The sequence below is a fragment of the Lepidochelys kempii genome, chromosome 1 (assembly GCF_965140285.1).
Source record: "Lepidochelys kempii isolate rLepKem1 chromosome 1, rLepKem1.hap1, whole genome shotgun sequence".
NCBI classification, from domain to species: domain Eukaryota; kingdom Metazoa; phylum Chordata; order Testudines; family Cheloniidae; genus Lepidochelys; species Lepidochelys kempii.
In genome coordinates this window covers 179,153,920-179,170,333 of record NC_136380.1, presented here as the reverse complement: position 1 = coordinate 179,170,333, position 16,414 = coordinate 179,153,920, and the positions used below count along the sequence as shown (strand labels likewise).

At 40.5% G+C, this 16,414-nt stretch overlaps 1 protein-coding gene across 11 annotated transcripts in view; it reads right to left on the bottom strand.

The window, feature by feature from the left end:
* The window catches only part of ROBO2 (roundabout guidance receptor 2), a 643,837-nt gene that overhangs the window by 59,181 nt on the left and 568,242 nt on the right, over nt 1–16,414 (bottom strand). For all 11 annotated transcript variants that reach the window (XM_073303863.2, XM_073303872.2, XM_073303897.2 and 8 more), the window contains 2 exons: nt 6,831–6,873; nt 5,161–5,288 (listed from right to left, as the gene is read on the bottom strand). In XM_073303863.2, coding sequence (XP_073159964.1) covers nt 5,161–5,288; nt 6,831–6,873 — 171 coding nt within the window. The remainder of the gene's footprint in view (nt 1–5,160; nt 5,289–6,830; nt 6,874–16,414) is intronic.

Here is a 16,414-nt window from a genome sequence, read left to right as displayed (position 1 = left end):
TTTTTTTTTCCCAACTACCAGCCCTACAAACTCAGCCTGAGATCTGAGAGTCAAGCTGGGTCCTATCTGGCTTGTGTACCATCACCAATAATAAAGAGTCTACCTTGCCTCAAATGGTTCCATGACGGTGCAATGGAGTAAACAATTTTGTTAATGATGTACAACAATAATAGAATCCAGTATAATCAGCCTGTGTTGGCTCTGCTGCAGGGATGTTAGGAATAAAAAACAGCAAAATATACTTGTCTCTGACGTAATCAGACATGACTCTAAATATATGCACAGAGCAGATCACTGGTGAATAAGGCAGTGTCATTTCTATATAGTCACTTTTCAAAGTAGAATTGCACTTCACTGCAAATTTTATAATATAACACCTCCCTGGTACTTGGAGATTTTCACTTTGTCTTATTACCAGCGAAGCATAAGTTTCCCATAAATATTAGGAATTTTCAATAGAACTATGTATTATAAATTGATTGTTTTAGTTCAATAAAATGCACATGCTGAGCACATGAACTATTAAATTGTCAACTCACAAAGTAATTATATAGTAAAAAATCATGTGATTATTATTTGGCATGTTTAAAACTCAGTCTTTTCTTTTTTTAACACCTTTTTGACTAAAACACTAAGCTCTCTTGGTTTACGAGTCAACACTCAAAGTAATGATGCCCGAGACCTTCCAAAAGGGCTTCCAATGAAAGCACAGAGGAAAAAAGACCCTAACAAATTCAAACAGCTCCCCCTCTCTATTCCTTTCCTCAACAACCCCGTCTCTCAAAAAATCTTTGAGGCCTTCTTTATATATTATGGCCCTGAGTGAGACCAGCCCTCCAATGAAGCTCTGCAGGGGTAGAGAGGTGAGCAACAAGATTCCTCCTCTGTAGAAATGCTCAAAAGCTGCTCACAACAGCCATTCCTTGCTCACTCCTGCCTCCCACATGACCCATTCCTCCAAAAGGAGTAGAGAAAGAGGTGAGGAAATTTCCTTGTCCCCTCTATACCATCCTATAGGGCTGATTGTTCATCCTCCTACAAGGCTTAAATAAGAGTATTTCCAAGAGCCCACCACATCCCCCCCATTCTCCGTGGGAGGTGTCAGGGCTTGGGGCTTCAGCCCCCATGGTGGGCCCGGGGGCTCAGGACTTCAGTCCTGTGGGAGGCACTGGGGTTTGTGGAGCAAGGGGCCTTGGGGCTTTAGCCCTGTGGGACTAAAATATTTACCAGAGCTCTGCTCTGGACAGCTCAAATTGAATTTAAGTCCTACCCTCATATGAAAGTAGCAGCACCTGGAGAGTACCGTGTGTGCTTCCTCTGAGGTGATGCTGCCTTCTGGGCTATAGCTTAAGTCACTATCTAGCCCTATATTTAAAGAAGCAGAAAGGGGCACAAACATAATTCTATTTTCTTTACAAGTCACCTTTAAAGCAGATGAACATTTCATTTTGAGTCAGCCATAGTACACAGGAAGAACTGTGCTTTTTACCACCCTGAAATAAAAATAATTTGTATATACTGCTTATCATAGAGCTTAACAAACATGAAATAACTAATTAATCCTCAACACTCTGGTGCGATAGGAATTGTTCTATTCCCACTTAGCGTTTTAATCTCTATGACTGAAGTGCCTAATTTGCGACAGTAAGAAGTAATACTGAAAGTTAAGTAATAACAACAATGATTTTACAGACTGGGGAAGTGAAAGAGGTGAAAGTCAATATTTTCAAGAGTAGTCTCTGATTCTGGATGCTAAATTGGCACCTTGGGCCTGAGTTTTAGAACTGCAGAGTACCCACAACTTCAGATGAAGCCAACGGAACCTGAGGCAGCTGAGCACTTCTAAAAATCAAGTGCATGTTGAGCACCCAAATATTGAGGTAGCCAAAATAAGAGACTAGTTCTGAAAGTTTTGGCAGTAAATGACTTGCTTCTGGCAACACAGTCAGTTGCAGATCTGGGGTGGGAGTCAGGAGCTCCCGACTCCAAGTGCTACACTCAGAATCATAGAATCATAGAATATCAGGGTTGGAAGGGACCCCAGAAGGTCATCTAGTCCAACCCCCTGCTCGAAGCAGGACCAATTCCCAGTTAAATCATCCCAGCCAGGGCTTTGTCAAGCCTGACCTTAAAAACCTCTAAGGAAGGAGATTCTACCACCTCCCTAGGTAACGCATTCCAGTGTTTCACCACCCTCTTAGTGAAAAAGTTTTTCCTAAAATCCAATCTAAACCTCCCCCACTGCAACTTGAGACCATTACTCCTCGTTCTGTCATCTGCTACCATTGAGAACAGTCTAGAGCCATCCTCTTTGGAACCCCCTTTCAGGTAGTTGAAAGCAGCTATTAAATCCCTCCTCATTCTTCTCTTCTGCAGGTTAAACAATCCCAGTTCCCTCAGCCTCTCCTCATAAGTCATGTGTTCCAGACCCCTAATCATTTTTGTTGCCCTTCGTTGGACTCTCTCCAATTTATCCACATCCTTCTTGTAGTGTGGGGCCCAAAACTGGACACAGTACTCCAGATGAGGCCTCACCAATGTCGAATAGAGGGGAACAATCACGTCCCTCGATCTGCTCGCTATGCCCCTACTTATACATCCCAAAATGCCATTGGCCTTCTTGGCAACAAGGGCACACTGCTGACTCATATCCAGCTTCTCGTCCACTGTCACCCCTAGGTCCTTTTCCGCAGAACTGCTGCCTAGCCATTCAGTCCCTAGTCTGTAGCTGTGCATTGGGTTCTTCCGTCCTAAGTGCAGAACCCTGAACTTATCCTTATTGAACCTCATCAGATTTCTTTTGGCCCAATCCTCCAATTTGTCTAGGTCCTTCTGTATCCTATCCCTCCCCTCCAGTGTATCTACCACTCCTCCCAGTTTAGTATCATCCGCAAATTTGCTGAGAGTGCAATCCACACCATCCTCCAGATCATTTATGAAGATATTGAACAAAACCGGCCCCAGGACCGACCCTTGGGGCACTCCACTTGATACCGGCTGCCAACTAGACATGGAGCCATTGATCACTACCCGTTGAGCCCGACAATCTAGCCAGCTTTCTACCCACCTTATAGTGCATTCATCCAGCCCATACTTCCTTAACTTGCTGACAAGAATACTGTGGGAGACCGTGTCAAAAGCTTTGCTAAAGTCAAGAAACAATACATCCACTCCTTTCCCTTCATCCACAGAACCAGTAATCTCATCATAAAAGGCGATTAGATTAGTCAGGCATGACCTTCCCTTGGTGAATCCATGCTGGCTGTTCCTGATCACTTTCCTCTCATGCAAGTGCTTCAGGATTGATTCTTTGAGGACCTGCTCCATGATTTTTCCAGGGACTGAGGTGAGGCTGACTGGCCTGTAGTTCCCAGGATCCTCCTTCCCTTTTTTAAAGATTGGCACTACAATAGCCTTTTTCCAGTCATCTGGGACTTCCCTGGTTCGCCACGAGTTTTCAAAGATAATGGCCAATGGCTCTGCAATCACAGCCGCCAATTCCTTCAGCACTCTCGGATGCAACTCGTCCGGCCCCATGGACTTGTGCACGTCCAGCTTTTCTAAATAGTCCCTAACCACCTCTATCTCCACAGAGGGCTGGCCATCTCTTCCGCATTTTGTGATGCCCAGCGCAGCAGTCTGGGAGCTGACCTTGTTAGTGAAAACAGAGGCAAAAAAAGCATTGAGTACATTAGCTTTTTCCACATCCTCTGTCACTAGGTTGCCTCCCTCATTCAGTAAGGGGCCCACACTTTCCTTGGCTTTCTTCTTGTTGCCAACATACCTGAAGAAACCCTTCTTGTTACTCTTAACATCTCTGGCTAGCTGCAGCTCCAGGTGTGATTTGGTCCTTCTGATATCATTCCTACATGCCCGAGCAGTATTTTTATACTCTTCCCTGGTCATATGTCCAACCTTACACTTCTTGTAAGCTTCTTTTTTATGTTTAAGATCCGCTAGGATTTCACCATTAAGCCAAGCTGGTCGCCTGCCATATTTACTATTCTTTCGACTCATCGGGATGGTTTGTCCCTGTAACCTCAACAGGGATTCCTTGAAATACAGCCAGCTCTCCTGGACTCCTTTCCCCTTCAAGTTAGTCCCCCAGGGGATCCTGGCCATCCGTTCCCTGAGGGAGTCGAAGTCTGCTTTTCTGAAGTCCAGGGTCCGTATCCTGCTGCTTACCTTTCTTCCCTGCGTCAGGATCCTGAACTCAACCAACTCATGGTCACTGCCTCCCAGATTCCCATCCACTTTTGCTTCCCCCACTAATTCTACCTGGTTTGTGAGCAGCAGGTCAAGAAAAGCGCCCCCCCTAGTTGGCTCCTCTAGCACTTGCGCCAGGAAATTGTCCCCTACGCTTTCCAAAAACTTCCTGGATTGTCTATGCACCGCTGTATTGCTCTCCCAGCAGATATCAGGAAAATTAAAGTCACCCATGAGAATCAGGGCATGCGATCTAGTAGCTTCCGTGAGCTGCCGGAAGAAAGCCTCATCTACCTCATCCCCCTGGTCCGGTGGTCTATAGCAGACTCCCACCACTACATCACTCTTGTTGCACACACTTCTAAACTTAATCCAGAGACACTCAGGTTTTTCTGCAGTTTCGTACCGGAGCTCTGAGTAGTCATACTGCTCCCTTACATACAGTGGTACTCCTCCACCTTTTCTGCCCTGCCTGTCCTTCCTGAACAGTTTATAACCATCCATGACAGTACTCCAGTCATGTGAGTTATCCCACCAAGTCTCTATTATTCCGATCACGTCATAGTTCCTTGACGTCACCAGGACCTCCAGTTCTCCCTGCTTGTTTCCAAGGCTTTGTCCAGACTGACAGACCAGACCACACCTCTCTCCCCTTCTCTACTATTGCTGTTTCGATGATAGATTTAACGATATGAGTAGGACGTATACGGACTGGAGATAGTGAGCTAAAATGCTGATAAAACCTAAACATTACTAATTAGCAGTGTTGTTGTGCTTTACTGTATTGAACCAGGCAGCAATTTTACAGCATTGCTAAGGCTCTTTGATGAATAACCCCCCCACCCCCACAATATATATACATGTGCACAAAACAGAACCCAATATGAAAAACAAACTAAAGTGAAAATAAAATGCATTATTCACTGTATGATGACATGATTCAGTAAAACCCACCTCCACGACCAAAATTCCCAAGATCGTTGGGTCCGCTAGTGCTGTTGTTTACTGGCAGACTGGTGGCAGGCCAAGAGTCTGCAAGCCAAGGATAACTGGGGTCACTTGCATTCAACAGACCTGGTCGACTGAAGCGGGATGAAAAAAAAAAAAGGAAATGAACATGAAAATATGTCTGTCAGACAACTCTGGACAAGATTGTGATTGAAGAGGCTGCATCATTTTCCTCCTGCCACAGGATGTAATAAACAGTTTAGGAGACTTCAATATATTTCAAATTAAAATTGTGTAGGCTTTCATGCTTTAAAGACCTTCAGCAGTTAATTAAGGCTATATAGAAAATAACGTTGGCAGTTGAAATGGAACTAGGCATCAGTCGTGATTCTGCCAGAATCCAAATGAACTCTGTTGTCTGTCTGAAACAGGGAGTAGGCTGGCCCACTGAAGGATTCTAAACAAGGGTTGAATGATAAATTGCCACTTCAAGGGAACAATCACTCAAAATAACTGGTCTGTATCAGCCATTTCCAGGACTTTGGGTTACTATTTCTTCACTCCTTGAATCCCAAATGTACGCCTGTCATCTATAGGCTGGTAGCTCTTTCTTTGCGTACTCTTGTATAGTTTAGAGGCAAATAAGTTTGAGTGGGATTAATGGAAAGTTCACAAGAGTATTTTTATCTGTGACTACAGCATGCTTTCATATTCTTGTAATATTAAACTTTGAAAGCTGTAGTCAGACTTGGATATCTCAAAAAGGGAAGGGAACTTTGGCCATAAGACACTCTGCACTCACTAAGCACAGGATAAAAAATGTAACCCTATCCTGAAATTCAGCCTGGCAAATGTGGCCAGTGCTTTGTGTTTAGCAAGGAAAATCAGTCTCTTAACATGAAAAGCACAGTTCTGAAGGTTTTCCGGATTATTAGCACACTTATGAGGAAGAAGCAACATTTGTAATCATTGTAGTTTTTTCTGATAGACCCCTTCTGGTACAATCCCTAAGAGAAACATGGGTTTCTATGGAAACAGCAATAAGAAGATCCAGCAGTTTTCTTGCCACATCCACTAGCTCTCATTAGGCCTAATCTCTTTTTGCTAAAATATTGATTAAATGGGAGATTGGAAGTTATTACCAGGGCCTAATTACAATCTCCATATTGGCAAAGAGAAAATAGATGAGGATATATGGGTTTGTTATCAGCTTTTATCAATTTCAATTGAGTAGCCAAAGTTGTGGAATCCAGTCCCATCAATCTACAACCTATTTATCATCCATGAATCATTTATTTTGTGATCGATTATGTGTAATTGTTCACTCACAGCAATTTAGAGGGAGCCAATAAGGAGTCTTAAACAACAGCAACTTCATTTGCTAATGTCTAATTAATGCAATAAACATCCTGGTAACAAATGAACACATTCCTTGTGATATTTACTACTAATTTCTTCTTGGGCATCTGGGAGATATGAAACATCTGGACTTGATTCCTCTAAAGTGCCCAACAGATAGATCATTAAACCTTGTGGTAAGCCATTTAATTCCTCCCAGACTTGTCAGTCTTATAAATGATCTTTTATTATAATAATCCTTTATCTATAGAAAAGTTCAAGTTCCTCATCAAAAAGAAAATAGGATGGAAATAGATCTTTTTTAACAACAAACCTACCTTCCATTGCTCATTAGTCCTCCATCTCCTCTTTGAAAAGTGACTGTTTGGGATTTTTAAAAAACAAAACAAAAACAAAAAAAATTAAAAACACAAGAGAGGGAAATAAAATCAGTTAGTAATAATTAGTAATAAAAAATTAGAGTTTTTATCACTCAAGACTAAAACCTCTGGGCATCATAACACAATATAACACAGCAGTTACAAGAAAGAAGAACATGCCACATTGAGAGCTTCCACTAGACAGATCTAAATCAATCTGCCCTGTAGCCTGTAAGCCAAAATTGCAGGATGGCTAAAGAACCCTGAATTTACTATGGGTCCTCTGACATGACTCTGTTGTGAGAGACTATGTCAGGTGGTGAAATTGTATTTTCCTGGCATGCTTCTGCTTCAGTGTACAATGACATTACACTGGTATGTTAATGACATCAGAGTCGTGATGCAGCAGCATAATGCCACCACACAAATATTTAGTTCCATAGGATAAATGCAAAGAGGTGGCAGCCCTGCTAGAATTCTAGTGGAGGAAAAACAAGTATAAATCCTACCTCACTTCCCTCACACATACAAGATAAAAACATCAAACACACAAACGCAAATACATCAACATTACATGGGGGGAAATCCCTTCAGTCTTGCCCTGAAGGATGCCAAGGATACACTTTGAAGTATATGAATCATATTAGAAATCCATAAATGGACCCTTGACAGAAATGTCCCTGCCCCCAACATATATTCACAGGGCATATTTCAGGATGGCCCCACAGTTGTAAACCCCATTTCTAAGGTGCTGCTTTCGAACGTAGGGCAATATAGGCAGTCCTATATTGTGGTCCTATGTTATTAATTCCTTTATATACTAATTTTAAACCAATCTTCGATGCACACTTGCTGAATAGCAAGTGCAATTAACGGACTGCAGAAATCACTAGGTATTGTGAAACAAGGCCAATGAGCAGACCTGGTCCTTCAGTGGCAATAATCTATTAATAATTTTCAGAGATAATTCCAATTAAAGTGTCCTACAGCAGACTATTTTAGTGGTCCAGCCTGGATCCGGAAGATCTTGGACAAAATCTACATCTACAAATGAAGATTGCAATTTCAGATGGAAAGAAGCTCCATGGTCAGCTCAGTTAAAAATAACCCCCAAATAGGGAATTCTGACCACCTTCCTGGGGTAGCCATCTTCATCAATAAATATACAGTAACCAAAGCATTTGCAAGGTTCTCCAGCTGTTACCCCCACCAACATAGAAATACCTTTGTTGTATCTAGGCTTACTTTAACCAACTCTGTCAGATACTGCACTCTGAGCCAGATAACAATACAGCACCAAGATGGAAATGCCATGATTAGCAAAGAAGTTGATGTAAATCTGAATATCAGCAGCATACTGGTGATACCTCATATTTTGCCAGTTTATCAGTTCTCCAAGGGGCTTCACAATACACATTTAACAAAATGTTATGGTGATAAAACTAACCCCTTTGGAATCTCATATGGAAGGGCTTTTGGGGTTGATGATTAATTATCCATTACCACAGAATGGACTACCGTTTCTACTGGAAAGCCACTATAGTTCTATTTCACATCAGACTATTTAATAGCTGTATTTTGAAAGAGTTAATCTGAAACAATTAGTGAAAAAAAAATCGAAAGCATGGGAAGTATTAAATAAAAACCTGCTTACGAAAACACCACATCCTAAAAACATTGCAGCTAATTAGCGCTCGATCTGACACTACTTTCCAGTTATGTTGCTTTTTAATGGACTATCAAGTGATTGTATCACTCTTTGCTAAAAGTGAATAAGCTAATGCTAAAGAGCTGTGGATATCATTTGCAAATATGCAAATAAATGGGTGCTGTCTGGCTATGTCTCAAAACATGTTGTTAAGAAATGTATTAGTAGAAACTAATTTAATGTTCTTTTTCTTCCCCATCTTCCATTTCATCCAGACGTTCTATCTCTGTCAAAGCAACAAAGATATAAACCCAGAAACAGACCACTAATATATTCAATAATGAACTTTATGAATTTGGTTTACTATTTCATAGGGGGCTTCCAGGATAACATAGTGTACAATGAAACTAATTTCACACCTGAGATTAATATGTTTGTTTAGGCTACAGACTGATATTAACATTTTAATTTTAAAAGAAATATTGTCACTCTCTGTGTGTGAGAGAGAGAAATATGACAAATGGGGAAAAATAATATTGTTGGTCACCTACATATTTATATCTGTAGGACTCTCTAGCACAGCTAGAGGGGGGAATACAGAGGGAGAACATATCAACAACTGTCCCCAGAGGCGTTCTACTTGCAGAGCCGTGGAGTATGCAAGATACTTCTGAGCATGCTGGGGAGCGCATCATGAGAAGACATGCCTCCTACACTCTTTGTATTAAGCTGTAGTTGATCTCCGCAGGCCTGCAGTAGTCTGCTGGCACAGAAGATGGGTGGATGCCACCACTCTGCCCCACCTTTGGGTTCACTAGCATCTAGTGGTAACCCTACCTTGTCCTTGTGCAAAACGTCACTTTCTAACCATCCAATAAAAGCCTTGTGCTTTAGGGGAGAGATACAGCTAGGTATTGGCTGAAAGAGAGAGACCCATCAGAGAGAAACAACTATGGCAGTGTTATTGGTTTTTTATGGGTCAGGTAGTGGCTGGGCGTGTGTAGGTGCATGTGGCTTGGAAAGAGGAGGCTCCTTATGCTTGCTTTCACCTTGCACACTGATGCAGGAATGGCTACAACCTTCCCATAATGTGGAACAAGAAAATACCCAGTCACTGTTCTTGTTCAACAGGCTCCTTCCGATCAAATAAACTCTCCAATCCAAGGCTGTAGATCTTTTTTTGAAAGCAGAGGACGTTACTGGCAGATCACAAAATCATTTTGTATTTCTGATCCCCTCGGAAAAAGGGCTACCTCAGATTTGCAGGAGCACATCCATTTCTCTTAGAGTCAATAAGAAGAAGAAAAAGGCAGCTAAAGGCACAAAAGATATGGTCAAGCTGCCAAAATAAGCACTTTGTTTATCACTCCTGTCATATGTTTTGTCAGCAATTTTGCCTGCAGTTTGATTTCTGAAATTACAAAACAGGTCTAAATGCTGAAAAGGAGCATATTTAATGCAATGCAGTCTTGTAGATGTCAATGTAAAATAAAATGCCCAGACAAGCTGGCTTTATTCAGGCTGTTTCCATTTCAAATCGATGCTGAACAGTCTCGAGGGGCAATGGAGGAGGAGGAAGAGGAGGGTCTCTCTATCACTAACCCAACCCATCTTCTCTTGTCTTTTATCACTGAGAAAGCATGAAAGGTCTTTCAGCATTATCTATATCTGATATATGTTCTTAGAATGGTCCTTAGTCCTGCATTAGGTGCCGGGAGGAGATTGGCTTTCAAAAGAAGATGGGGGAGGAGGGGGAAAGAATAGTGATTTCTAAGGGATTCTAGCCAGACTATATTGCAAGAGCTGCAAAAATGCAGAAGTGCATTTAAACTGAATACAATGTAAAGAAATTATACAGTATATATTTGTATGAAGAAGAGTATATGTTAAAAGAGCCTTTGTGTGGTTTTTTAAACATATAAAGAAGTACCGATGCTATTTATTAATATTATCTGACAAGGTTAAACCTAATCTTCATGCCTGCTAGAACTGGAAAAATATGAATATATGGTAAGTTGACATTTTGAGGCAAGAAGCTTCAGAAAGCTTTCTATGTGCCTATCTAGAATAGGCCACATTTTCCTGTCATAAATGAAAACTTTCATGTTGCCAGCCTAGTCTCATTCCTTTTCCTGATAAGCTGTTCCCCAAATATGAATGCAGATTAATCCTCTTTTAATAAGCATTAACTCAGAGCAGACAATCAGTGTATAAAAATTCCATCAACTCTTCTGCCTGCCTTTGGATGATTCTGTCAAATAATTTATACTCCTCTAACAATTTTACGAATTATGCAAGAAACATTTAGAACGCCATAATTTCCTGGTTTTAATTTGTTTATATTTATTAAGTTTCACAAAATCTTTAATCCCTTAGGGCACTAGTCACTAAATAAGCTTACCTACTTATAACTGAACATACACATTTACTTTCCTTGCATGGCTGATGGCCTGTGCATTCTTGAAAACACCTGGAATATTCAAGTGAGTGGTTCTTGGCACACCAATGAGTTGGAGAACACAAAAAAGATACACGGATATATTGAGAGGTTCCAGAGTAGCAGCCATGTTAGTCTGTATCCACAAAAAGAAAAGGAGTACTTGTGGCACCTTAGAGACTAACAAATTTATCTGAGCATAAGCGAGTCTCTCTTGTTTCCACAGGAGTATGTGCATTTACTGTACAGAAATCTGTGTAGAAATGTGATGACACATTTGTAACTTTCCCTGCTAAATGAATGAATTCAGTTCCAGAATTGTAATGGACGGGAGTGAAAGAACTTGCATATTGTACTAGAAGGGATATCTGTTTTGTGCCAGCTCCCCTTCGTGTCATGTCCAAACCTGTGGTGCATGTTTGTATCTGGGGAATGTGAGTAGAGGGTGAACATGAAAAACAGGAAATTAGTGTATAACTCAGTTTCAATGTGCATAGCAGCAATTTTGCTCTTCTACAGGGTGTCAAAGGTGCACAGAAATGTCAGGCCAAATTGTCCTCTACAATCTGCACTACCAGTTGCTAAATAAGGAATAAATCATGCATTTGTGGTGCTGACAGACCTCAGTGTCCAGCTTTTGCTTTGCTAATACACTGCCATCTTCCAAGAATATATATTTAACCCACTGGTTCCGGTTTTGTCACTACTGCTTCCCAGCTAGTGGAGTCACTTATTTCATTCACACGGTAGACGCACATGCCTTTAGCGCTTTAAGTCTCAGGTTCAATCCCCGCTGACAAATCATGCCGGGGATGTTACAAGCTGTGACCTGTGAACCAGAAGGCTACATACGTATTACAGCTGTTCCATTGTAAGTAAACAAAAACCATGTCTGAGGTCATATTATTCATTATTTGTGAATATGTGAAAATGTTCACCAATCCAGAAAGTTACCTAAGTTTTAGCTCAACAGATTAATCTTCCCCAGGCCAACTATGTACCAGCAGCATTTCATTTGCCATTTACTATTCTTCTGATTAAAATATTTCAGTGATTCAGTCATGCAGCAGAAACAATACCTTTATGGTGGCCAATCACACAACGTAAATAGCAAACAGTCAAAGTGAACAATTCACAAACGACCCATAGTCCGAAATTTATCAGTCCAAATATTTAGCAAATATTTTCAAATAATGAATACATACCATTTTAAAAAATCATGGTCAGTTTGTGAATAATTTGCAAATAGACTTGGAAAGCAAAAAAAGATCTTCACACAAAATAAACTGAAAAAATGTTCTTCCTTCTTTTGTTTGTTTTTTCAAAACTTTCCAACCAGTTCTGTTTATGAAGCAAAGCAAAAATCTAAATTTATCACAAATACACATAATGAACAGTTTGACCAGTTCTTTTACATATTCAGATATTCATGTTTATGTATTCATGAAGGAAGCAGATGTTTGGCAAAATGTGCTTCGTTCACAAACAAATATATTCGGATTAATTCACCTCCAATGTAACTTCACTGAAATTCACCTCTGATAAGGTGAATTTGGTCCTATGCCTGTCTAAAAATGTAGGCCTGAAATCTATTTTAGCATACATGGGTTACAACTGACTATGGAACAACCTATAGCCTTGAGTCTTCTCAGATCTGTACAAACAGGGAGGTGTCTGGCTCAGTGAAAATTTAAACATTTTGTGACTGTAGATCATGTAACCAACTCCAAGTTCATACGGTCAGGAATTTCATGTGGATTTGAGACTCTTCTTGGGGAACTCTGAGCCTAGACATAAATCAGTAGATTTTGTTAATCTCCAAATGCATTTTTGTGCTAATTGTGACAGTTTCTGAAGACCATGGGTCAGATTTTGTTCCTTTGTTCCTCCACTGTAAATGGACTTCATTGCAGTAACTCTGGATTTACTCATCATGAGGGAGATCAGCATCTAGCCCAATGTGTTCAGAACACACACGAGTTAAGATACTGATATACAGTAGTACGTGATTAGGGTTTAAAGCATTCACATTGTGCCTCCCAATGAAATGAGAAAAGCATTTCAGGCTGTAGACAAAACTGGAGAGAAGCAGCAAGAAGGGAACAGTGGAAGGTTCCAATGAGCAGCAGGGAGAGGAGCTAACTGTACAGGGAGTGTAGAGAATGAGCATACTGTGAGGAAAGGAGAAAGAGGGGGACCCATTAGCACAGAGGAAAAGGAGGAGGAATTACGGCAGGATAAGCAGAAGCACCATTTTAAAGGGTCTGTTTTCAAGTAAGCCAGGAGTCTGGGGGCTGCTGGAGGATTCTGGGTACATTTTGGTGAGTTTTAGGTTGCTCTCCTCTACTTTTTATTGCAACTTTCTGAGGAGAAAATAACCTAAAATTCACCAAGAGGCATGCACAGCCTACTAGTAGCTGGGAGTCCAGTGGCCCACAAGCCCCCAACTTATTTGAAAAAATGTCCCTTGTCAAAACTCTTGGCATGTGGCAGGTATGACTGGGAGGTGTACTACATGCCACAAAATGTGGCACACGTATACTGGAAAATACTGAAATACATTGGCCAGGTACACTGCAGTGCATGGAGATAACGTAAGAATTTTTGAGATTGTGACACTCATGCTTAGATATGAGAATTGAGGTCAATTATTCGTATTAATTATTACAATTAACTGGATACAGTGTATGTCTTGTCCATACATATGTTGGCAAAGCTGTTTGCAACCTGCTGTTTCAGCCACAGTTCGTTTATTCTTCACATAACTTTAATCACACTCATGATAATGGCCTACCGTATGTTATGCCTTGTAAAAAAATGATAACATGAAGCTGGTTGTGGATTGGACAGGCAGAACAAAGGCAAATGCTTCAATGAATAAAAAGCTTTAAAATGCCTTAAAGACCTACCTAGTGTATCAGTGTGTGTGTACGGGTTAATCACTGGCTTGGTTTGACGTAAGTGCAGATCTGAAAACCCCATGCAGAGGTAGATTCATGTAAAGTGAAGAGTGGAATCTGAGATGAGTTCTTCTTCTCTGACCAGGTGCAGAGGCCTTCAGAAATTTGCAAGTTAAATACACGAATCCTCAAGAGCAAAATTTGGCCCTTTGTGACTAAGGCCTGACTATCGTAGTTATGTTAGTTTAAGCATTGCCCTGAAAATTACCTTTCAAAATTGCATAATTTAGAAGGGTTGGATGAGTAAGAAGTATGCGGAATTATAATGAAAGAGAAGTTAATTGTGGTAGATTGTAGCCTTCTTCTGAAATCACTAGCAGAGTCAATACCACATTATTATAACAGATGGGGAATTGCAGTGTTTCTCCTTGCACTTGATTTTAATTCTGTGTACCTGCTATGATTATAAACACTTATGCTAATGATTGCAATGACATGTTGGTGAGGTAAGAGACAGACTAATGGACAGTACCTGCAGGGGTGAAGGTGAAGGACTGAACTGCAAAACAAGAAAGCAAACACATCGTGAGTTACAGACTCTGATAACAAGCACTAATTGCAGGGCACAAGGTTCCTTTGGAATTCACTCATCTATGGTTTAAAATCATATGCAGGTTATAACAATTGAGCTTTAAGCACTAGTCAGCCAGCAGCCAGTGAGAAATAAAGGTTGAAGAAAGGTAAATAGCGAATTTTGACAATTACATTTGATGGTAGTTAGTTCTGAGGTGGGCATGCTATCCTCCTTATCATAAATATTAGGATGAGTTCTGAAACATAATGTCGTACGAGCTTTCATTGTTAAGAGCATACAGCATTTCACAATTCTGATAATGGCCATCCTGTGTCATGATGAAATGTTCACATAACGTTTAGGTGCTGCAAATGTCATGAAAAAGAATGAGCTACATTAGACAACAGCCTGTGGTAGTCAATTTAAGTTGCATTTTTAAAGTATAGAAGACTGCTCACAAAAATGTGCCATGCCAACTCACATAGACATAAGCCAATAATTCCTCTTCTGGAAAAATTAGGCTTAGTATGTATTTAGTTAGTGCATTTGAAGTACATGAAAAGGTATGACACCTCCATAAGGAAATGAGACTGCTAAAATCCTGATGCGTTATCAGTTTAATGTAAGAAAATAATGAAATAATGTAACTATCTCCTACTGTTAATTATCCTCATTAGACAAACAGATAGATAGATATAGATATATCTATCTGCATGAATTAACAAAACCTCTCAGAGTAGAAACTGTCATCATGTATATACACATTATTAATTACAAGGGAAGAAAGAAAACACCATGTGCAAACACCACAGCCTACTAATAATGTAACTTCACCACTGTGGTCACTCAGGCTCACTCTATAGAATTAATAAGAAATCAACAAGATTTTGGAGTGAGTTTAGCTTGGCATGCTAATACTGCCAGCAGTAAACATGCGTGAATTGCCATCAATGCTTTACCTGGGCCAAGTCATGAAAGGTGTTTTCCTCCGTGAAATCAATAATGTGCTAAAATTAATTAGTATATTGGGCAAAAAAACTAACTGGAAAAAATATCTCAATATTTTAAGAGTTATTTTTCATGTAAAATTGGCCAAAAGTTGGAGGTTTTTTTTTCCTTGGGGGTTTTTTGAATAGATTTGTATGCAATTTTATTATAACTATCTGATTTCGCCACAACCCACAGGAAACTTGAGATATATCAGCTATAGGAGTGTTACCAGTCCTGACAAAACAGAATAAAGAGATCTGACAGGGAGAATAAGAGAATTTTTATTTTTATTTTTCCCTTCCAAATGTAATTCTCCTAGGCTAGATTGTGACTGAAGGCAGAGCCTTGAGCAAAATGTGTGTGTGAGAGCTGCTCCACAGTGCTGGGGTAGCTCCAGGAGGCATTGCGCTTCATAGACATGTCTGAGACACTACTTCTCACCTACTGCAAGTTAGTAATTTATTGCTTGCCTATACTAGCACTAAATTATTACTTCCCCAGTACAGGCTCAGCTATTCTCGCCAGTGAGTTGGGGTGGACGGAGCCAATGCTCCCATTCCCCTCTCCTTCCTTCCTGAGTCCCCAGCTCCAGATAAGGAGTGAGTGGATGATTAGCTCTGCTTACTTGTATGTGCCTAATAGGGTGACCAGATAGCAAGTGTGAAAAATGGGTCAGGTGATGGGGGGTAATAGGCACCTATATAAGAAAAAGCCCTGAATATTGGGACTGGCCCTATAAAATCAGGACATCTGGTCACCCTAATGCCTAAACCCAAAATCTGGGGCAAACATAGGAGTAAAGTGGTGAAGTTGGTGGGAGATTCATACTCCCTCTTACTGTCATGTGGTTATGTAGTCTGATTCACAATCTAGCTCATAATTAGAGTTCGGAACACTGAAAGACTGCCTTTTGCAACAAGGGTTGGGTGAGAGGTACAGTTAACCCTTTCTGTACTTTTGTTATGCTAGATGTGCTGGAGATGTAAAAGACTG